At 60.1% G+C, this 21,579-nt stretch overlaps 1 protein-coding gene and 1 long non-coding RNA gene across 13 annotated transcripts in view; one reads left to right on the top strand and one right to left on the bottom strand.

Moving 5' to 3' along the window:
• Positions 1–5,514: 5,514 nt before the first annotated feature.
• The window catches only part of LRRC27 (leucine rich repeat containing 27), a 28,374-nt gene continuing 12,309 nt past the window's right edge, over positions 5,515–21,579 (bottom strand). For 3 of the 12 annotated variants that reach the window (XM_069567805.1, XM_069567795.1, XM_069567796.1), the window contains exons 6-11: positions 19,862–20,225; positions 18,443–18,586; positions 15,727–15,850; positions 10,190–10,287; positions 9,170–9,299; positions 8,218–8,551 (exon numbers count right to left, since the gene is read on the bottom strand). In XM_069567805.1, the coding sequence (XP_069423906.1) occupies positions 8,405–8,551; positions 9,170–9,299; positions 10,190–10,287; positions 15,727–15,850; positions 18,443–18,586; positions 19,862–20,225 (1,007 nt within the window). In that variant the 3' untranslated portion in view covers positions 8,218–8,404. Of the gene's footprint in view, positions 6,278–8,217; positions 8,552–9,169; positions 9,300–10,189; positions 10,288–11,137; positions 13,579–15,726; positions 15,851–18,442; positions 18,587–19,861; positions 20,226–21,579 lie in introns of those variants that run through there. The other 9 variants (XM_069567802.1, XM_069567797.1, XM_069567794.1 and 6 more) reach the window with 7 other exon arrangements.
• LOC138427811 (uncharacterized) lies at positions 10,425–13,495 on the top strand. The gene is made up of 3 exons (XR_011252186.1): positions 10,425–11,545; positions 12,737–12,880; positions 13,225–13,495. It is a non-coding gene; the product is annotated as an uncharacterized lncRNA (long non-coding RNA).

Here is a 21,579-nt window from a genome sequence, read left to right as displayed (position 1 = left end):
CGCACTCCTGGCCAGGCCGCCGAGCGGCCCCGATCGCAACCCTGGCCAGGCCGCCGAGCGGCCCCGATCGCCCGCGGTGGACACACCCGGCCAGCCCCGCCCCGCCCCCTGCGCCCGGGTTCCGCCTTCTCCGCGGGATGCTCCTCCCCCCATTTGCCCCGGGCCGGCCGGCAGGCGCGAGACACGGGCGGTCAGGCGTGCCGGGGGTGCACTGCGGGTGAGGAATGAGCGGACACCAACCCGGGGCGGGCGGGCCAAAGGAAAGAGGGACGGAGGGCGTCCCCCACCTGGACACCCCGATGACACGGCAGAGGGCGCCCCGCCCGCACACGCTCCGAATCCCGGGAGCAGGCCGCCCCCAGCAGCCCGGCCCCTTCCGGGCAGTGAGAGCTGCTGTCCCGGGCGGGTCCTGGGGAGCCAGCCGTGCTCTGGTAGCGGCAGGATGAACACATGACGGCCATGAGGCGCCTGGGGAGGGGCTTCCCCCTGGCTCCCAGCCTCAGCCCAGGCCAACCTGCCTGCCTGCCTCCCTGAGTCAGATGTAGACCGCCCACCCCAACTCCCGCCGCCCCCAGAGCGCCTGAGGGCAGCGGTGGGGACAGCCGGCCAGAGTCTGGGGGCCGCTGCTCGCGTCCCGGAGGGCGGGCCTGGTCTAACCCTGCCCCACTCCGGCCGCTAGGCCCAGGAGGAACCAAGGCCGCGGAAGTGCCAGGAGATGGGGCGGGGCTGCAGGAGGGGAGGGGGCGGGGCTGCAGGAGGGAGGGGGCGGGGCTGCAGGAGGGAGGGGGCGGGGCTGCAGGAGGGAGGGGGCGGGGCTGCAGGAGGGAGGGGCGGGGCTGCAGGAGGGGCGGGGCTGCAGGAGGGGGGCGGGGCTGCAGGAGGGGGGCGGGGCTGCAGGAGGGAGGGGCGGGGCTGCAGGAGGGAGGGGCGAGGGTCCACAGTGCCGCCCCAAAGGTCAGGGGGGCCAGCCTGCCCCACCTCGGGGGGCCAGCTTCTGGCCAGCTGACGCAGGAGCTGACACAGGAGCCCCTGCCAGCAAGCCCAGCGGAGGAGGAGGTGGCCCAGCACGGCGCCCACGTCAGACCTCTAGGGCTCCACAGTGAAGGACCGCCCCCCAACCCCCCGGGGAATTTCCGTCAGTGACCAGTGGGGAGGACGCTGTGCTGAGATGCAAATGAGAAACGTCTCCCGGCAGTGAGAACAGAGTCGGGAAAGAACAGACCACAGCTGGGGGCAGAATCCACGGGCAGCAAGGGCTCGGAGACAGAGGGCCGGGGGGGCAAATGCCAGTACTGATCTGGGGAGACTGGCACCCATGGCTCCAGACAGAGCTGGTGGTGTAGCCCCCGGAGAAGACAGCCCCACGCAGGGCCCCGGGACACAGGTTCTGCCTCTGCAGACTGGGGGCCGGAGGTCAGCTCAGTGCGTCAACATCCAGTCCGCGGGCAGCCCCCACGGGCAGCCCCCACGGGCAGCCCCCACGGGCGGCCATCGCCTGCCCGGGGCAGAGGGTGGGCTCAGTGGGGACGTGCCCACCGCCCCCACAAGAGCAGAGGTGGGAAGAAGGCCACCAACAGGTGCAGGAGGGGCTGGAACTGAGACCCGGAGGTGAGGCAGACATGGCGGGGAGCCGCGGGCCCGTCTGGACTTTGTGTGTCCACGCAGATGTCTGCCAGCTGGGCCGTGGCCCTGACACCCCAGAGGCCCTCCTTCACTGGCCTCTCCTGGGCAGTGCCCAGAGGCGTGCAGAAGGGGAGTGCAGGGCCCCGCACAGCGGAGGGCTGGGCGGCCTGTGATGGAGTCCGTGCAGGGCACACGGGGACGCGTGCTGTGCTGGTTCGCGGCCCGAGCCTCGGGGAGGCCTGGGGCCCCCGAGAAGCCTGAAGAGGGCCAGGCACCCGCCACAGAGGCCGCGTGGGGGACCACGACCGCGGAGTGCGCTGGGGAGACGGGTAGTGATGAGGGAACTGGCCTGAGGAGGCCCGGTGACCCAGGAGCAGCCACACACACTTGTTGTTCCACAGACAGTGAGCTGCGCGCCCCCCCGCCACCATCCGTGGCCTCTGTAGGCTGCATGGGGTCTAGTGCCATCTGGAAACCAAACTCCGCACAGCTCAACCTTTGTGAAAAAATCACTGTGTTGTAAGAATGACTTAGAAACAGCAGAAAAGTCAGACTGTCAGACGGTGGGTTGTTTTTTTAAATAATAGAACAACTCAGCATTAGCAAGTTCAATATAATCATATAGTATTGTTTAACTGTGGAATTAGAAAAATGATACAGATGAACTTCTTTGCAAAGCAGAAACAGACATAGAGAACCAAGGCAGGAGGGTGGCAGGATGAACTGGGAAATTGGGATTGACAGACATGTACTACTCAGTCTAACACACATCTGATGCTGAAACTCCAATACTTTGGTTAGAACTGGACAAGGATCAACAGACTGGTTCCAAATCGGGACAGGAGTACATCAAGGCTGTATATTGTCACTCTGCATATTTGACTTATATGCAGAGTACATCATGTGAAATTCTGGGCTGGATGAAGGACAACAAGACTGCTGGGAGAAATATCAATGACCTCAGATATGCAGATAACACCACCCTAAAGGCAGAAAGCGAAGAGGAACTAAAGAGCCTCTTGATAAAAATGAAAAAGGAGAGTGAAAAAGCTGTCTTAAAACTCAACATTCAAAAAACTAACCTCATGGCATCTGATCCCATTAAGTTCAGTTCAGTTCAGTTGCTCAGTCGTGTCCGACTCTGCGACCCCATGAATCACAGCATGCCAGGCCTCCCTGTCCATCACCAACTCCCGGAGTTCACTCAAACTCAGTCCATTGAGCCAGTGATGCCATCCAGCCATCTCATCCTCTGTCGTCCCATTTTTCTCCTGCCCCCAATCCCTCCCAGCATCACAGTCTTTTCCAATGACTCTTCACATGAGGTGGCCAAAGTACTGGAGTTTCAGCTTTAGCATCATTCCTTCCAAAGAAATCCCAAGGTTGATCTCCTTCAGAATGGACTTGTTGGATCGCCTGCAGTCCAAGGGACTCTCAAGAGTCTTCTCCAACACCATAGTTCAAAAGCATCAATTCTTCGGCGCTCAGCTTTCTTCACAGTCCAACTCACACATCCATACATGACCACTGCAAAAACCATAGCCTTGACTAGATGGATCTTAGTTGGCAAAGTAATGTCTCTACTTTTGAATATGCTATCTAGGTTGGTCATAACTTTCCTTCCAAGGAGTAAGCGTCTTTAAATTTCATGGCTGCAATCACCATCTGCAGTGATTTTGGAGCCCCAAAAAATAAAGTCTGACACTGTTTCCACTGTTTCCCCATCTATTTCCCATGAAGTGATGGGACCAGATGCCATGATCTTCATTTTCTGAATGTTGAGCTTTAAGCCAACTTTTTCACTCTCCTCTTTTCACTTTCCTCAAGAGGCTTTTTAGTTCCTTTTCACTTTCTGCCATAAGGGTGGTGTCATCTGCATATCTGAGGTTATTGATATTTCTCCAGGCAATCTTGATTCCAGCTTGTGCTTCTTCCAGTCCAGTGTTTCTCATGATGTACCCTGCATATAAGTTAAATAAGCAGGGTGACAATATACAGCCTTGACGTACTCTTTTCCTTATTTGGAACCAGTCTGTTGTTCCATTTCCAGTTTTAACTGTTACTTCCTGACCTGCATATAGGTTTCTCAAGAGGCAGGTCAGGTGGTCTGGTACTCCCATCTCTTTCAGAATTTTCCACAGTTTATTGTGATCCACACAGTCAAAGGCTTTGGCATAGTCAATAAAGCAGAAGTAGATGTTTTTCTGGAACTCTCTTGCTTTTTCCATGATCCAGCGGATGTTGGCAATTTGATCTCTGGTTCCTCTGCCTTTTCTAAAACCAGCTTGAACATCAGGGAGTTCACGGTTCACGTATTGCTGAAGCCTGGCTTGGAGAATTTTGAGCATTACTTAACTAGCGTGTGAGATGAGTGCAATTGTGCAGTAGTTTGAGCATTCTTTGACATTGCCTTTCTTTGGGATTGGAATGAAAACTGACCTCTTCCAGTCCTGTGGCCACTGCTGAATTTTCCAAATTTGCTGGCATATTGAGTGCAGCACTTTCACAGCATCATCTTTCAGGATTTGAAATAGCTCAACTGGAATTCCATCACCTCCACTAGCTTTGTTCATAGTGATGCTTCCTAAGGCTCACTTAACTTCACGGCAAATAGATGGGAAAACAATGGAAACAGTGACAGACTATTTTGGGGGGCTCCAAAAATCACTGCAGATGGTGACTGTAGCCATGAAATTAAAAGACGCTTCCTCCTTAGAAGAAAAGCTATGACCAACCTAGACAACATATTAAAAAGGAGACATTACTTTGCTGACAAAGGTCCGTCTAGTCAAAGCTATGATTTTTCCAGTAGTCATGTATGGATGTGAGAGTTGAACTATAAAGAAAGCTGAGCACCGAAGAATTGATGCTTTTGAACTGTGGTGTTGGAGAAGACTCTTGAGAGTCCCTTGGACTGCAAGGACATCCAACCAGTCCATCCTAAAGGAAATCAGTCCTGAATCTTCATTGGAAGGACTGATGCTGAAGCTGCAACTCCAATACTTTGGCCACCTGATGTGAAGAACTGAGTCCTTGGAAAAGACCCTGATGGTGGGAAAGATTGAAGGTGGGAGGAGAAGGGGACGACAGAGGATGAGATGGCTGGATGGCATCACGGACTCAACGGACACGAGTTTGAGCAAGCTCCGGGAGATGGTGAAGGACAGGGAGGCCTGGCGTGCGGCAGTCCATGGGGTTGCAAAGAGCTGGACACAACTCAGTACCTGAACAACGACGAGAACCTGCAGTGCAGCTCAGGCAGCTCTGCTCGGCGTCTGGTGGCGACGGGGCCTCGCGAGGGAGGGAATCCAAAGCAGAGTGGACGCACGCGCACATACAGCGGGTTGCTACACCTCAGAGATTAACGCTCTGTAAAACAACTGTACTCCAATAAAATTAATTTAAAAGATAAACTGCGATACCGACACCCCCAGAAAAGCTCCGCGTGATGGCTGATATGCTTCCGTCCTTGCATCTGTCTGTCCTGCTGGCCGGCGAGTCCCTCCGCTCTTCTTGCTGCTCAGCCGAAGTTCCCTGCGCTCTGCACCCGCTAAGAGTTAACGACCCTTTACCCTCTCTCTTCATTTTGGAAAATTAGATGTGTGTTTTCTTCCGTGTCCCCGACCCCACAGCTTCCCTTCCCTTCCCTCTCTGCTTCCTCAGATAAAAATTTTAAAATAATTTTCCAAAAAAAAAAAATGGTTTTAGGGACCTGCCTGGTAGTCCAGTGGCTGAGAATTCGCCTTGCAATGGAGGGGCTGTGGGTTCCATCCCTGGTCAGGGAGCTAAGATCTCACATGCTTCTGGGGCCAAAATAGTCAAAACATAAATCAGAAGCAAGATTGTAACAAACATTCAATGAAGACTAAAAAGATGGTCCACATCAAAAAATAGTGTTTTAAAAAATTGTTTTCAAAACTTGCTTTATTGATGCTTTTTTCTAGTTCACGAAGTTTTGTGTTCTTTTTTTTATGACCTGCACGTTTTATAATTTTTATTTACTTACTCAGTTATTCGGCTGTGCTGGGTTTCCGTTGCTGCATGTTTGGCTGTGGTGAGCGGGGGCTTCACGTCACGGAGTTCAGCTCTGGGGTACACGGGCTCAGCAGTCTAGGCTCCTGGGCTCGAGAGCACAGGCCCCACAGGTGCGGCACGTGGGCCCAGCGGCTCCGATGCAGAGTCTTCCCAGGCCAGGGACTGCACCCGTGCCTCCTGCCCTGGCAGGCAGATTCTCTGCCCCCAGCCACCAGGGGAGCCTCAGATAATTCTATATTAAAAAAATTTTACACCAGAGAACAGCAAGGGAAGAATATAGGAACAAAAACATGAGACTCATTAAAACAAATAGTAACATGTTGCTGTTCAGTCGGCCCCATGGACCGCAGCAGGCCAGGCCTCCCTGTCCATCACCAACTCCCAGAGTTCACTCAGACTCATGTCCATTGAGTTGGTGATGCCGTCCAACCATCTCATCCCCTGTCGTCCCCTTCTCTTCCTGCCTTCAGTCTTTCCCAGCATCAGGGTCTTTTCCAATGAGTCAGTTCTTCACATCAGGTGGCCAAAATATTAGAGCTTCAGCTTCAGCATCAGTTCTTCCAATGAATATCAACATGGGAGACTTAGAATCACCCTTATGACCGTAAGTGATCAAACACTGTAATTAGAGGACAGAGACTGTCAGGCTGGAGAAAGGAAGAAAGGCCCAACATAAGAGGTTCACCTGAGACGTTCTCTCCATAAGAAGACCCAGGAAGACTGGATGAGGGGTGTAAACGCCTCTGGCGCCGCGGTGGCACCTGGGTGAGTGACAGGCACAAGGGACCTTAAGGCAGGAGGTATGGAGCAAGAAGTCAAGACATGTTTCATATGATGAACAGCTTAATTCAACAGGAAGACAAAGCAATCCTAAATGTGCGGGCATCGAACAGCACAGCTCCAGACGCCACACAGCAGCAGCCGGCACAGCTGAAGGGAGATACACGGCCACCGCCGCGGCTTAAGTGGCACCCAGCAGACAGGGCAAGATGAACAGACCCTGAAGATGCAGGGGATGGCTTGTCACACGTACACACCACATCCAACCGCCGCCAAGCAGATGCCTGTCGAGTCACACGGAACATTTCCCAACAGAAGTCGTGTCACAACTGTAAAGCCCGTCTCCATACATGTCACAGGACTGGGGTTCACAGCAAGCTAGACCCTCCAGCCCAGCCTTCAGACCCCACGGGCCCTCCCACGGCCCGAGTGTACCAGGAACACCAGCCCAGCTGCTCCAACCCTGACCCTCAGAACCCGGAGAGAGAATAGATATTGATCATTGTTACATGACATTGAGTTGGTGATGGACAGGGAGGCCTGGCGTGCTGCGACTCATGGGGTGGCAAAGAGTCGGACACGACTGAGCTGAACTGGACTGGATCTAACAATGTGTTCCACTTGTTGCTCTTCAGTTGCTAAGTTGCGTTCGACTCTTTGGGACCCTGCAGCACACCAGGCCTCCCTGTGCTTCACCATCTCCCAGAATTTGCTGAAACTCATGTCCATTGAGTCGGTGATGCCATCCAACCATCTCGTCCTCTGTCGCCCGCTTCTCCTCCCACCTCCAATCTTCCCCAGCATCAGCGTCTTTTCCAGTGAGGTGGCTCTTTACATCAGGTGACCACAGGACTGGAGCTTCAGCATCAGCCCTTCCAGTGAATTTCATTCAGGGTTGATTTTCTTTAGGATTGATTGGTTTGATCTCCTTGCAGGCCGAGGGACCTCAAGAGTCTTCTCAGATGTTCCACACTATATAATGATGCGCACTACACTTATTCACTATTATTTACCTACTTTCCCAGCTGCTTTGTTTCACAGCGACTTGTTACACGGCAGCAAGTCACTGACACATCCGGCTTGTTGAGCTGGGAGCCCCGGGGACGGATTTCACGTGCTCCTTCCTTTCCGACGCAGTCAAGGTGGGAAAGTTCCCTCCAGGCACCAACCAAACCCAAAAAGCAGAGGCAAGGAGAACAGGAGCCAGTGATACAGAAAACACAATAGCTCCTCAGCACAGCCGACGGCGACTGTTCAAAGGACTAACAGGAGCGATGATCCCTGGCAAGATTAAGGAGGACGGCATCTCATCAACAGTGAGAGGGGACACGTTACAGGTCCTCAGCGACTGAGAAAATGCCGAGTGAGAAGATCACCAAGAATTTTATGCTGATAAACCAGACAACCTGGGCGCAAGGGAAAGAGTCACCGAGAAACATATCTGCCAACACTGACACAAGAAGCCGAGACTCTGAGTCACCCTGTGTCTGTCAGTTAGAATCAGAGGTGTTTTCCAGATCAAGCCCTCACCTCACGTCATCACATGGCCCCCCGGGGGTCTGGGACGGGTCTGGGGGGGCAGGGGCAGCCCCTGGGGAGAGGAGCAACACAGCCAGGCAGGAGGAGGGCACCCACAGTCAGTCATGGGCTCTCCCTGCTGTGAGCGGGGGGGGCCTGCGGAGTGGGGGGCCCTGGAGGGGTGGGGGATCCCAAAGGCAGGGGTGGGGGACCCCAAGGGGAGGAAGGTGCCCGCCATCGACCGATGGACACGGAGCCGCGTGCCTGTCACCACCTTCTCCTTTAATGCAGCTCAGACCCCCTTGGTCTCAGAACGTGTGGATGGAGGGATGGAGACACACAGACCCTCAAGCTCTGCGCCAGGAGGTGCCCTGGGAGGGCGCGAGCCACGGGCCGTCTTCCAGGTGAGAAGGCGCTGTCAGTAGCGTCTGTAAACACGTTCAGATTCTTAGTACTTTGGGTTAAAAAATATATTCTGAGGCCGGGACACAGCCGGCCTGAGCGACAGGCTCCCGGGCAGGGCAGCACACTGGTGGTTTCTGTTCAAGGCCGACCTCAGTTTCAGCTTCAGAACTTCATCATGCAGCCTCCGGGCCTCGGGACAGATGGGTACTCAGGTCAGCCCGGACGCAGAGGCACGGTGGGGGCAGAGCCTGTGCCCTGGGCCTGGAGCTGCCCCTCGAGGGGAGGGCCCCACTCCTCGCAAGCTTCAGCCCCCTGTGCTGGGGGTCTCTCTTCCCCCTCGCCCCCACCCCACAAGCCTGCCCCCTCTGCTGGGGGTCTCCCTTCCACACCCCCCCACCCCCACCCCGCAAACCTGCCCCCTCTGATGGGGGTCTCCTTTCCCCCCTGTCCCCCGCCCCACATAGGCTGGACCAGGAAATGGTGAGATGGAGAATGAGGGAGCCAGGGGGCCAGCGTCAGAGCAGCCCCCTCCTGTCAGAGGGCTGGCGCGCATCGTGCAGGGGTCTCCTTTCCGTCCCACCTCCCATACTCCCTTACCCTCCCAGACCCCTCCCCCAGGACAGCGCCACCAGAGACATGGGTTACATCTGCCCCCCCGGGGCCTGTGTCTTCAGGCTCAGGGAGACCCCTGGGCTCGTCCATTCAGGACCTGCTGCTTCCGCTTCGTTCCTGCCCTCCGACCCCATGACCCTGGGAAACCCAAGGTCAGAGCCCGTGTGGCCCTCTCCGGGTTTCAATGGACACTCACCATCTGCACGTCCCGGGCGGCCCTCCCGACGTCCTCGAGGGGGGCCAGCCCCCGGAACCTGCTCCTCCGCGCCTGCAGCTGCTGGGCCTGGGGCTTCAGCGTCTCCTCCAGAATCTGCCCTCGGAGGCCACTGCAGGGACAGGGTGTGGGGAGACGGAGCTGTTCGTCCGCCCGCCCACCCTGGAGCACCTTCTGTCCCCGGGCTGGGAGGGGCAGCTCCCCCCGCCTCGGGCGCCCACCCACAGGGGACAGGCTGCCTCCCGTGCCCCCTCCTGCCAGACCTGCTGTACTTTAAACCCTCAGGTTCACGTGAGACATTACACACCGAGGACACTGCACTCAGCGCCTTGTGAAGCAGGAGGTGTCTGTCTCTGGAGGGAACGCGCGGTTTTAACAATTCCTCAGAGAGGAATAGAGCACGGCCTCAGAGTGACGCTGGACGTGTCTGCTCAGCGGGGCCCGGGGCCGTGTCCCCCACAGGACATCGGGAGCGCAGTGGGGAGGGTGTTAGAGCCTGGGGTACACCCGTGCCAGGGCCCTGGGACTCCCGCCCCAAGTACAGTGGCCGCCTGAGTCCTCAGGACAGACCCCACGGCGAGGGGCCTGACTGCCCTCATCTCAGACCCCAGACCCTGGGAAGTCCTGCCTACGGGGCGGGGTGTCTGAGCACAGATGTGGCCCGCTGTGGGCTTGCTAAGGGGCCACGGGGGCGACGAGGGATCCCAGATGTGCGAGCACCCCCCACCAACTCCTCAGCTGCAGGTCAGACCCCCATATGGCTGCCTCAACCCACTGACGGACCCGGGACACTTTCCCAGTTTCCAGGATGACGGAGGAAAGAGCCCGCTGCCACCCACAGGTCACAGCACAGCCACCTTCTCCAGGGCCCTCGGCCCAGAGCTGGTGCCCGTGGAGAGGTCAGGGGTCGGTGATCGGGGTGGGCGGAGGGCCGTGTCCAGGAGGATGGACTCACGCCCGGCCACCGACGAGGTTGCCACCCTCGTTTCCTGGCGTGCTTACAGTGGCTTCTCTTTGCTCTGTTTCACTCTTCCAGGCGGATTCTTCGGTATTTTCTCGTTCCCTCTCGGGTCCGTGGCAAAGGCTATCTTTGCCGCCCCCTGGAAGACGCAGCAAGAGCCTTTCAGGAAAACAGCCACTGATGCCAAGGCAGCCCCAGGCACAGCACGCTCGCGCCCCTCACGCTGGGGCCCCAACCGCGGCGGGCACGGGGTGGGGGGCGAGGCTACAGCGCAGGGCACGGCCCGGCCCGGAGGTGGGCACAACACTCCTGGCCGTGCTCCATCTCTGAGTCAAGCTGGCGAGCGGCTCATGCCCGACTCCGCGGGGGAAGTGGGAGCAGCCCTGCCGTCGGAAAAGACAGGCCTCTGGCTCCACGCGAGCTCACGGGCCCCCACGCGTGTGCAGGTACAGCTGGGGCTTAGGGGTGCCCCCCACCTAGCCCCCTGCCGCCCGATCCAAGGCCGGCAAGCCCCGACTGCTCTCAGGGACCCCACAAGCTCCGGACAGTGACCATCCAGTGTCTCCAGCAGGACATCTTCTCCGCCCTCCCCGGAAGCAGCCGCGACAGGTTCTTCTGGGCGGAGGGGCCCTGTGCAGGGGCCAGCGAGAGCAGGATAAAGGCCACGCGGTTCCGTAAGGACTCGCGGACGGCTTAGGCCTTCCCTGGTGGGACAGTGGATAGGCATCCCCCGGCCAGTGTGGGGACACGGGTTTGAGTCCACATGCCGCGGGGCAGCTGAGCCCGTGTGCCACAGCATGCTGAAAGGCCGGAGGGCCACCGCTCCTGAACCTGACGCCCAGAGCCCGGGCTCTGTGACAGGAGAAACCGCCGCTGTGAGAGGCTTGTGCGCCAGTGAAGAGCGGCCCCCGCTCATGGCAACTAGAGGAAGCCTGCACCCGGCAACCGAGACCCAGTGCAGCCGAAAACAAAATAAGACAAGAAGAGACTTCACAGACCACTGGCATTCATCTCGAAAACAACAGATCCCTTCAAACGTCTGGGTTAGGGCATTACCCAAAGTGTGCTTGAACAGCACTCTGAACGCTAGAGAATCAGCTCTGGGGCCTGGGGGCGCCTCCCCTGGACCCCTGGCCGCCGGGGCCTGGGGTGTTTCGTCTGAGTCTGCTCCTCCGCCTGCCCACAGTGGCTGTCCTCTGTCCTGCCTGATTCCTGTCTCCTGGGTTTTCCATTCCAGAACGTTCCTTTCCCTTCTCCTCACGCTGGCCACACCTGGACGCCTGGGTGGAACTCTCCAGTGTGTGCCCTGAGCTCCTGGGCTCCCACACGAACGCCCAGTGCTCTCGGCTCTGTGCAGACCCTGCGCTCCTGAAGGTGCCCAGCCCGCTGCTGCTGGGGTGCGTTCTCGCTGCTCTGCTGGGGTGCCCTGGGCTCCCATAGAACTGTACCTCGCGCCTCCCAACCCAGCCATCCTGCAGCAGTTTCCTCCTGGCAGGGACCTGAAAGATTTCTGCCGTCAGGGCTACAAGCTGGGGGCTCTGCAGCCCTGTAACCAGGACGCGAGTGGCAACATGGCAGAGCCGTCACCCGGCGCTGCCTGCAGCTGCCCTCCCCCTCATTGGACCCCTGAGAACCAGACTGACCCCCCAGCACAGGGTGTCTAGCCTTGATTATCTGAAGTGTGCGAGTGCGTCTGTGTGTGTGAAGTGTGAGTGTGTGTGTGTGAAGTGTGTGTGTGTGTGTGTGTGAAGTGTGTGTGTGTGTGCATCAGGACGCACTGCTGATGCAGGGACTGTGTGTGTCTGTAAAGTGTGCAAGTGTGTGTGAAGTGTGCAAGTGTGTGTGTGTCAGGGGGCAGAGCTGCTGCAGAGATTGTGTGTGTCTGTGTGTGTGCAGTGTGCGAGTGTGTCTGTGTGAAGTGTATGAGTGCGTGTGTGTGAGTCAGGGTGCCCAGCTGCTGCAGAGACTGTGTGGGTGTGTCTGTGTGCGTGAAGTGTGTCTGTGTGTGTGTGAAGTGTGCGAGTGCATCTGTGTGTGTAAAGTGTACAAGTGTGTCTGTGCGGCAGGGTGCCCAGCTAGTGCAGGGACTGTGTGGGTGTGTGTGAAGTGTGCAAATGCGTCTGTGAAGTGTGCGAGTGTGTCCGTGTGTGTGTGGGGGCACACAGCTGCTGCAGGGACTGGGTGAGTCTGATGGGAGAAGGCTGGGGGGGTGCCGGGGCGGCGAGGGGGTCACGCAGGGCTAATCTGCCAGGTCACCTCTAAGTGGGTCACCAGGCCAGCCACCTGCGTCACCATCTCCAGCCCAGCAGCACCTGCTTGACCTCAGAAGGAGCCTAAGGCTGGGGGAGGCTGGGGGTGGGGGGGGCAGGAGCCGGCCAGCTTCTCCTCTCCCCCCACCCCCGATTCCCCCATCCCCCAACCCTCGCTGGGACAGCTGCCGCAGACACAGCGGAATCAGAACCTCCTGCCTGGGGGGTGGGGTGCTGTACACATGAGGCCACGGGTCAGGCCCTCCTGCCGCGGCCCCCGAGCAAGCGCCAGGTCCAGTGGGCATTCCTTACACGCAGACACCTGCTTTTACCTTTAAGGTGCGAAGGGTGTGATTCTGGCTGCACCCCCAGCCCTGCGTTGCTGTTACGCATACAGTGCGTGGACTCCAAGGTCACTGACAAAGCCGCTGGGTTCAGAGCATCACGAAAAACGAGGACACCACGCTTTCAAAAAAGCGGGTGGTGAGTCACGAGGCTTGGGCCCCTGCCTGGGCCAGAGGAAGCTTCCTGACCAGTGTGCGGGTGGACAGGACGTCGGCAACCCCCGCAGAGCCCACAGCCAAGCCCTGGGAGGCCGGGCGCTCCCGTGTCCCTGCGGGCCAGCCCGGCCTGGCCCCTCCGCCAAGCTCACAGGGACGGGGGATGCAGTGGACGGAGCTCCCAGCTCTGCCTACGTTCCCCCCTGCAGATGACACGGAAGGCCGCTAACGCGCTTCCCACCCTCAGGCCCACCACACGATTGCTCTTACTTCTCTGAGACAGGCCCCCGGAAGTCTCCCAAGATTTAGTGTCTTTAACTCTCCCAGACATGCTCCTGGAAGCGGACGGCCTGCAGCCGGCCAGCCACGGCCCCCTCTCTCTGGGCTGCCCCTGAGCGTGCTGGCCACTGTCTCCAGCTGGAGCGCCGAGGCGCGAGCGGCTCCTGTGGGTTTTCTGCCTCCGGGGTGTCGTCTGCGACCTGCCTGTCCTACCCTTTGCCTGTTTGTCTGCTGCACTCTTTAAAAACCTATTTGTGGTTTTTCTTTACATGATAGATATTAACCTTTTGTTACAAATATACGTCACGAGTAATCTCCCCATCGTTTGACTTGGCTCAGAGGTGGAAGCGTCTGCCTGCAGTGCAGGAGACCTGGGTTCGATCCTTCGGTTGGGAAGATCCCCTGTGGAAGGAAATGGCAGCCCACTCCAGTATTCTTGCCTGGAGAATCCCATGGACAGAGGAGCCTGGTGGGCTACAGTCCACAGGGTCGCAAAAAGTTGGACACGACTGAGTGACCTCACTGTATAGCATTTCAGGCCATGAAAAATGCTTCCGCTTTTAGCTTCTTATTTTTAGCGTCAGCGTTGTTACATTTAACTTAGGAGGCAAAGTGCTACTCCAGGTTTACAGACACTTCAATCCCTAGGCTATGAACCCTAGGAATGGAGTGACGAGATGCCGTATTTCTCCATAAAACACAAAATATACAGAATGGGCCGAGCTTCTCCTTGCACAGCACCACGGAAGTCATCTCCAGCTGGGGGAAGCATGCGAAAAGGCAGCGAGCGCCAGCAACACACGCCCGGAGCGCGCAAATACCGCACCCTGGGTATGACTGCCCCGTGGCGGCAGCGACCCAGTGGCCACGGCTGGATGGACAGAGAAGCAAAGTGCCCGTCCACACACGGAGCGTCACTCGGCCCTGAAGAGGAAGGGGTGCTACACAGGCCACGATGCCCACAAGCCCTGAGGACACGGTGCTCAGTGAAGCGACCGCCATGGCGCACACGCAGGCAGCCCGCACTCACGGGGGCCCCAGGGGCCAGACACAGACAGAGGGTGGGGACAGAGCTGCCGTCTGGGAAGACGGGAAGGCCCTGCAGATGGACGAGGTGGTGCTTGTAGAGCGCCGGGATTGTACTAAGCGCCCCTGAACCACGCGCTTAACCGCGGTCCAGACGGCACGTGGTCTGTTACGGGCACTCAGGCACAAGTGACTCGTGGCGGCTCCCCATCCGATGACCACCAAGGCCACAACGATGCTTAAATCCAGCCCCGCGGTGGGGCCGTGGCCTCTGGGGGTCACCTTGACGATCCCTTCTGTGCCCCTGGTTAGGAGGAGGTGCCCTCATCACCAGGAAGAGGCTTCGGGGGGCGGGGGGTGCAGGGGGAGGGGAAATGGGCCTCCTGGGCCCCGGGGGAGGGGAGGAGGCCTGCCGCCCGTCTCGTGGCCCGTGGCCTGGACTGTGGACCGGAGTTCAGCCTGGGGCCCCTGAGCCCAGGATCACAAGCCCTTCCGCTGCCGGATCAGCACCCAGGCGGGCTGAGTGCCTGCAGAAGGGAGCAGGGGAGGCCAAGGGACTCCAGGGGGACAACAGGCCAGCGCGTCCCGCATGGCCAGCCAGGCGGTCTCCTGGGGCAGGGCGCCCACACAGTTCGGCCTGCAGCTGCCTGGAGCCGGGAGCCTGTGCAGGTCGAGGGGGATGGTCACCAGCCCCACCCCCGCTCTGAAGACACACCTGGGGGGCTGGGCCCTGGGCAGAGCCGATGGGCTGCAGGGGGGCCCTGGGGCCCTGGGAAGGGGCAGAGTGACTTCATTACTGGGGTCTCATGCACAGAGGCAGGGGGCTGTAGACACAAGGCTGCCCTAAGCAGAGCAAGTGATAAGGCCTGGACGCCAGGACAGAGCCACTTGGGGAGGGCGAGAGGACTGGCCAGGCCTTGCGATGGCCCGTGGGAGGGATGGGGTGGGGTAGGGGGTGAGGACAGCCCTCACTGGGCCTGGGAATGAGGAGGCCGGTGGGGGGTTCCCAGGATGGCAGAGCCCCCCAGAGGACGCTGCGGGGCAGTGACGCCCACTCCCGGAGGACCCAGGCCTGAAATACAGGCAGGTGAGGGTTGAGCTTCGGGGAAGAGATCTGAGTGCCCACAGGGAGCTCCTGGGAGGCTGGGCAGCGGGGCTGCAGGGGGGTGGCCGGTGGAGGCGGGGACAGGGTGGACGAGCTGGTGGTCTCTGTTTTCTGCATGAGGTCACCGTGGCAGAGGGACAGGACGGCAAGCTGACGGGCTTTGCAAAGCAGGCCGCCTTCACGCCTTCACCTGGACGCAGCCAGCCCCACTCCCCACCGCCCCCCTCCCCTCCGCGCGTGACCCTCACCTACCAGATTCCTCTGCGGGCGCCCCCTCCCCTCCTCCCCTCCCCACGACATACTGGGCTCCTCTGTGGGCGCCCCCTCCCCTCCACACGCACCCCCTCCCCACGCGCCCCCTCCCCACCCCCCACCTACCGGGCTCCTCTGTGGGCGCCCCCTCCCCGCCCTCCACATACCGGGTTCCTCCTCGGGGGCTCCTCCGGCCTTCTCCTCATCACCTGGGCGCGCTCCCTCCACTCCTGCAAAGCTCGCTTGTCTCTGAGGCGGGGGGCCGGGGAAGGGGGCAGAAGAACGTGATCGCTGTGGGTAAAGCGGCCTTCAGCTCACCAGCGTTTCTACGGTCATTTCTAGAGCTTCACACAAAAGCCCGTCACTCCGGGCCCCCCCCCCAGAGCGCAGACACCGGCTGGACACCCAGGCCTCCTGGGCAGCGCTTGGCGCCTCTGAGTCTGTCTGGACCTCCTGGCAGGGACCAGTCTGGCCCTGGCCAGCCCCTGCCCGCTGAGGCATCAGGGCCCTTTCCAGGAGGGCTCAACTGGGGCCGTGACCTCCAAAGCCAAGGCCTCAGGCATTCACAGGTCTGCATGCGGCCGGAGGGGGACGCCTGAGCCTCGCCAGGAGCCTGAGCCCGGTCTCTGCCACCCAGCGCCCGCGGCTGGGCTGTTGGCAGCGTATAACCCAATGCACCACAAACCCCGGACGATGCCTGGGGCTTGTTGCCTCCGTGGTGCCGGGCACTGCGCCCGGAAGGTTCCCGGCTGAACAGAGCCCAGCTCTTCCCAGGCTGCAGCTGTGGCGCTGGGATGGCCGGGCCGGGGGCTTCACACGCTGGGCTCCGGCCCTGGATGCCAGTTCTCCAGCCCAGGCAGCCACTCGCCTGTTTGAACCAAGTCCTGACTCTTCCGGTGAATCCTTCCGGCCCCCAGACCTGGCTCTCCGTTTCCTCTCCGGGCAGAGCCCTCCCGTGGCCTGGGCCCCAGCCCAGAGGCGCCAGACCCCCTCCGTCCTCAGGGTCACGGCGCTGGGCCCTCCTGGGCTCCTGGCCTCTGCCCTTCAAGGCCTCTGTCCTGGGCTCCAGCCTGAGGGAGGCATGGGCTTTGTGCTCCAAGCAGAGCACTTCGTCCCCTGCAGCTCCCCGCCCCGGCTCCCCCACCGCCCTGCCTCCCGGGAGCTCCCTGTGGGCGCTCAGGCCCCTTCCCTGTGGCTCGGTCACCCCTCACTCCTGCAGCTCAGGCCTGGGTCCCCGCAGAGCAGGTGTCACTGCCCTGCACCCTCCTCTGGGGGCTGTGCCGTCCTGGGATCCCTCAGCGGCCTGCTCCTTCCCAGGCCCAGTGAGAGGCTGGCTGTCCTCGCAGCCCACCTCCATGCCTCCCGGGAGGACCAGGTGCCCCCTTTGCACCTGCACAGAGCCTCCTCACCTGCGGGCTGCCCACCCCCAGCCCCGAGCCGCTGCCCACAGGAAGCTGTGACTGCGACTGCAGGCGCCTCTGCCTGTCACCTCTCGGGGACACCTCTCGGGGGTCCCTGTCGCCTCTCAGGAAATGGGCTGCAAGGGACCTACTCCTTAAGAGGCACAGACCGAGGTCCTGGGGAGCTGCAGGAGCACAGACAGCCGGCGGCCATGCTGAGGCCAGGCCGATGGAGAGGCCCCACGCGGGGCCAGCGGGCACCAACTGGCCTCGGGCCCACGCAGAGAACCAGGAGGGAGATGCCACCCACCCTCCCACTCCAGAGCTGCTCGGAGAGGGCGGGCGGCGCCCTGGGCCCCGTGGAGCCCGACCTTCGTCTGCCCTGCCTCTTGGGCCCCCCGCCCGGCACCCAGCTGAGCCAGAGGGTGGGGCCTTGAGCGACGGAGGCAGAGGTGCTCAGGAGGGGCTGTGGGCAGCCACTCCTGCAGACCTGCCTGGATGGGGAGGGGGCGGGGGGCACCGTGGGGGCCACAGTGCGGGCACGGCAGGCTCCATGCGGCACCCAGGTGGACGGACACCCAGGAGACGGGAGGGCAGCCCGGGGGAGCCCAGGCCACACCGCCTCGCTCAGCCACGCTGTCAGTCATGGGGTGCAGGGCCCCGGGCAGGGTTGCTGTGTTCCCTGCCCAGGTCTGAGTGCCTGGCAGCACCCGTCTTTCCCCGAAGGTGACAGACCCCGATGAGAAAAGCACATCTGGACCAGGACCAGCGCGCGGGCCCATCCGAACGTTTGCTCTGCGAACCCTCTCTGCCCGAGGGTCCTGAGAGAAGACACTCAGGTGGGCTGACAATTTACAAGGCAGGGCAGGACCGCGGGGCCAGAGCAGGCCCTGCTAGGAGGAGAGGCTGTGCCCACCGCAGCCCCGGGCAGGGGGAGCGGAGAGACCCTGCCCTCCCTCTCTCCCTGCTGACCTCCTGCCAGACCCCTCACCGGCCAAACCCAACCAGAGTGGGGGCACCCGGCACGCTGGAGGCAGTCCGGTGGTGCTAGGCGGTCTCTGGGGGCCCAGAGTGCAGTGGAGACAGGCAGTTGGCGGGGCTGGGGGGCAGAGGGCAGACAGTGAGGATGGGACCAAAGTGACCCCCCCATGAGGCCGACCGAGTCAGCCCAGACCCCGGGGTAGGGGCAGGATGAGCCCACGGACAGCGCGCTACTCTAAGACCTGAAGCCAGTGACGAACAGGAGAAGACAGACTGGGGGAGAGTAAGGAAGCAGAGGGGGACACGGGCTGGCAGTAGACGAGGGGCCGCGCCCAGCCACGGGGGACAGCACGATGGCTTTCGGCGAAGCCCAGACCCCTGGCACTCCCCCGACCGAGGGTGCCCCCACCCCTGACCCCGGGGGCCCCCCTCACCCCAGGCACCCCCTGACCATGGCGCCCCCACTTCATTCTGACCCTGAGCACGCCCCCCACAACCTCACCTCCTGCTCTGCTCCTGAGCCTGCCTCTCCCGCAGCTCCCGGAGGGCCAAGCTCCTGCTCTCCCCGAGCTGGCTGGCACGGACCAGGGCCTGCTGGGTGGAGTCCAACTCGGGCAGCACGCCCTGGAAAGAAGGCATCTTCATCCTATGACGACATGGGGTCGTCAGCCAAGTGCGTCACGCAGCCCGAGACAGCCCCTGGGGGTGAGCGCGGGGCCGCGGGTGGCTGCCTGCGGAAACCCCGATGGTCACGGTTGGTGACCTCCACCCCCTCCCCAGGCCAGGTCGTGACTGTGCTGCTGTGGGAAAAGGTGGGCATGGACCTAGATGAACCAGGTCATTGGGGCCTCTGCTGGGAGCCCTGTGCTGTGAGCCCAGAGCCACGGCCAGGCAGTGACCCTCCCCACGGCAATGACCCTCCAACGATGCTTTCCTTTGAGAAAGTCTCAAACCCACAGAACGGGCGAAGTGACGATGCAGTGAACACGTGCGCCCTTCTCTTGCAGATCTAAGCTCTTCTATGTTCCAACAGCGACCAGCCTTGTCAGCTCAGACGGGCCCGTGCTCACAGCCTCGCCGCAGACTTTCACCACAGACTCGTGGGGCAAGTGTCCACACAGTCCACGTGGCCACAGGCGACTGACCTCGGACCCCGTCCTGTGCCCTGGACGTGACGTCACCACCCATGCCCACGTATGAGCTGTGCTCGCCATTGTTACTGGGTTATGTTCTCTCTGTACACACACACATCCACACACGTGTGCACACCATGCACACACACACCACGTGCACACACACCACATGCACACACACCACACACACGCACACCACATGCACACACACACCACGTGCACATGCACACCACATGCACACACCACACGCACACGCACCACATGCACACACACCATGCACACACACACACCACACACGCACACCACGTGCACACGCACCACACACACATGCACACCACGCACACACACACACCACACACACACCACGCACACACACACCACACACACGCACACCACGCACACACACCACACACACGCACACCACACACACACCACACACACCACACACACGCACACCACGTGCACACGCACACCACACACACACACACCACGCACACACACACCACACACACGCACACCACACACACGCACACCACGCACACACACACCACGTGCACATGCACACCACGCACACACACGGCATGAGTTTTCTCTCCCGTGACCTCTTGCTCTGAGCCTGTTTCCCTGGCCGCTCCCGTCTTGGTAACTTGAACCCTAAACCGGGGCAGGCACCCGCCACGTCTCGGGAGGGTGGTGTGGACACACGTCCCCCTGACATCGTCACAGGGCCTCGCAGAATACCGTGACGACCTGCGCGGACCGCGTCCAGCCTTGCCTCCTGCCTTCACCTGCAGATGGGCCTCGGGTGGGGGAGCGGCTTCCTGCCCGAGCTCAGCGCGGCCCTGAGGCCGGGGGGCAGCTCTGCCGGCAGGAGCTGGCTCCCCAGCGCCCCGGCCTGCTCAGTCTCCACGATCTCCTGCCGCAGCTTCCAGAACCGCCGGATCTCGTCCTCGCTCGGCCAGTCCTCCAGGGGCTCGGTGGGCCTCCCGGGCTCGTGTGGCTCTAGTGTTCCGACAGGTGGGGAAAAGCCTGCCTTTCCTGTTACCGCGCTTCCCTTTGGCGCCTGAGAACGAACGGTTTCTTGGTTAGGCACGTGTTCTTCGGGTAAGTCCAACAGGGGCTGTGGCAGGTCCCTTACGGTCATCTTTTTAACTGGGGAAATGGACAGCGAACAAAAGGCCGTTTTAGTAGATTGCACCTCCACGCCCGAGACACACACTGCCTGGAGCCCTCTCCCTGCACAGAGAGGGCTGGGGGGCTCCCTGTGTAGAGTTGCCTGGGGTGGTTCCTGTGCCCCAGGCCCTCACACTGCACATAAGTCCAGATAAATGAAGATATTTTCCCCATCTAGACCTTCTAGTATCTGCTTCTAATTGATGCTCAACCCACAAACCTGTCATTTTTAATTGCAGCCCTTTTGCTGACTTTAGACACTTTGATCTCTAGCAAAGTCAAGTGAGAAAACTGGCCCCAAACATATTCATCCCGAGGGGCACCAGAGCCCTAATCGGGCGTTTGGGCCACGGCACCCCAGACGGGGGTCATCTGGCCTCACATGGCCTCTGGTGGGGCAGAACCCGATGTGCTGACTGACTGACAGACAGGGGGCCTGGGCCTGCTTTGGACTAGGCATGGGGGGCTCGCCCACCAAGCCCAGGCTCAGCCCGCAGCACACTCCCCAGAATCAGCGGCCCCTGGCGTTCTTCAACACACTGAGAGAGCTTAGTCTGTTCAAGTTACCTTCTGGTACAAAGCAAATTCATCTTCAGCTTTTCGGCCTGATTGATTTACCATTTTCTACCCTTTTCCCCAGTTGATCATGTATCTATTATGTAAGAACCAACATAGCCCTCTTTGTAAAAGTACAAATAAAAAATACAATGGGACTGAAAGACAATGAGTTTTAACTACACAATAAAATGTTAAATTCTAAACAGTACGTTCAGCGTCAGCGGTCAGGACTTTGTTTCTCAGAGGCCGCTCTCTGTGTTCGGGGAGACTGGAAAGCGGGCGGGTGAACGCCTGGGCTCACAGGTTGGCACGACAGCACCGGCCTTTCGGAGCCCTGGCCGCGGTCTCCTCGCGTGGGAACCCTAGGGTGCACGAGCGGGGCACGCTGTGGCTGCACCGCGCGGCTTGTGTGAGCCTGGGACAACCTGATCCCGACCACAGCGTGCTGGGGGTTGGTGTGGTTTTTAAAGAAAAACAGTTTTCAAAACGGGCAAAGACATGCTTTAAAAAGTCTTAAGAAGTGATGAGAAATGTGTGTCCAATTCGCTTGTGGACAATTGACTCAGAGTCGGAGACAAACTGGACCCGGCACAACACCAAACAGAGGAGGAGAGGGGCCAGCAGAGATGGTTCTTAAAGTCAAGCAAAAGGGCCAGATGGAAACACTGTAAACGGACGCTGACTATCACCCCACGGGGCTCGGAAACAACGAAAGCAGGAAAATGCAAACCGCTGTTTCGAGTGGTCATTTGGTGTATTTTTAAGTGACTCCTGG

Source organism: Ovis canadensis, chromosome 22, assembly GCF_042477335.2.
Source record: "Ovis canadensis isolate MfBH-ARS-UI-01 breed Bighorn chromosome 22, ARS-UI_OviCan_v2, whole genome shotgun sequence".
NCBI classification, from domain to species: Eukaryota; Metazoa; Chordata; class Mammalia; order Artiodactyla; family Bovidae; genus Ovis; species Ovis canadensis.
The sequence above is the reverse complement of the archived record's forward strand: the minus strand, read 5'-3'. Positions and strand labels throughout refer to the sequence as shown.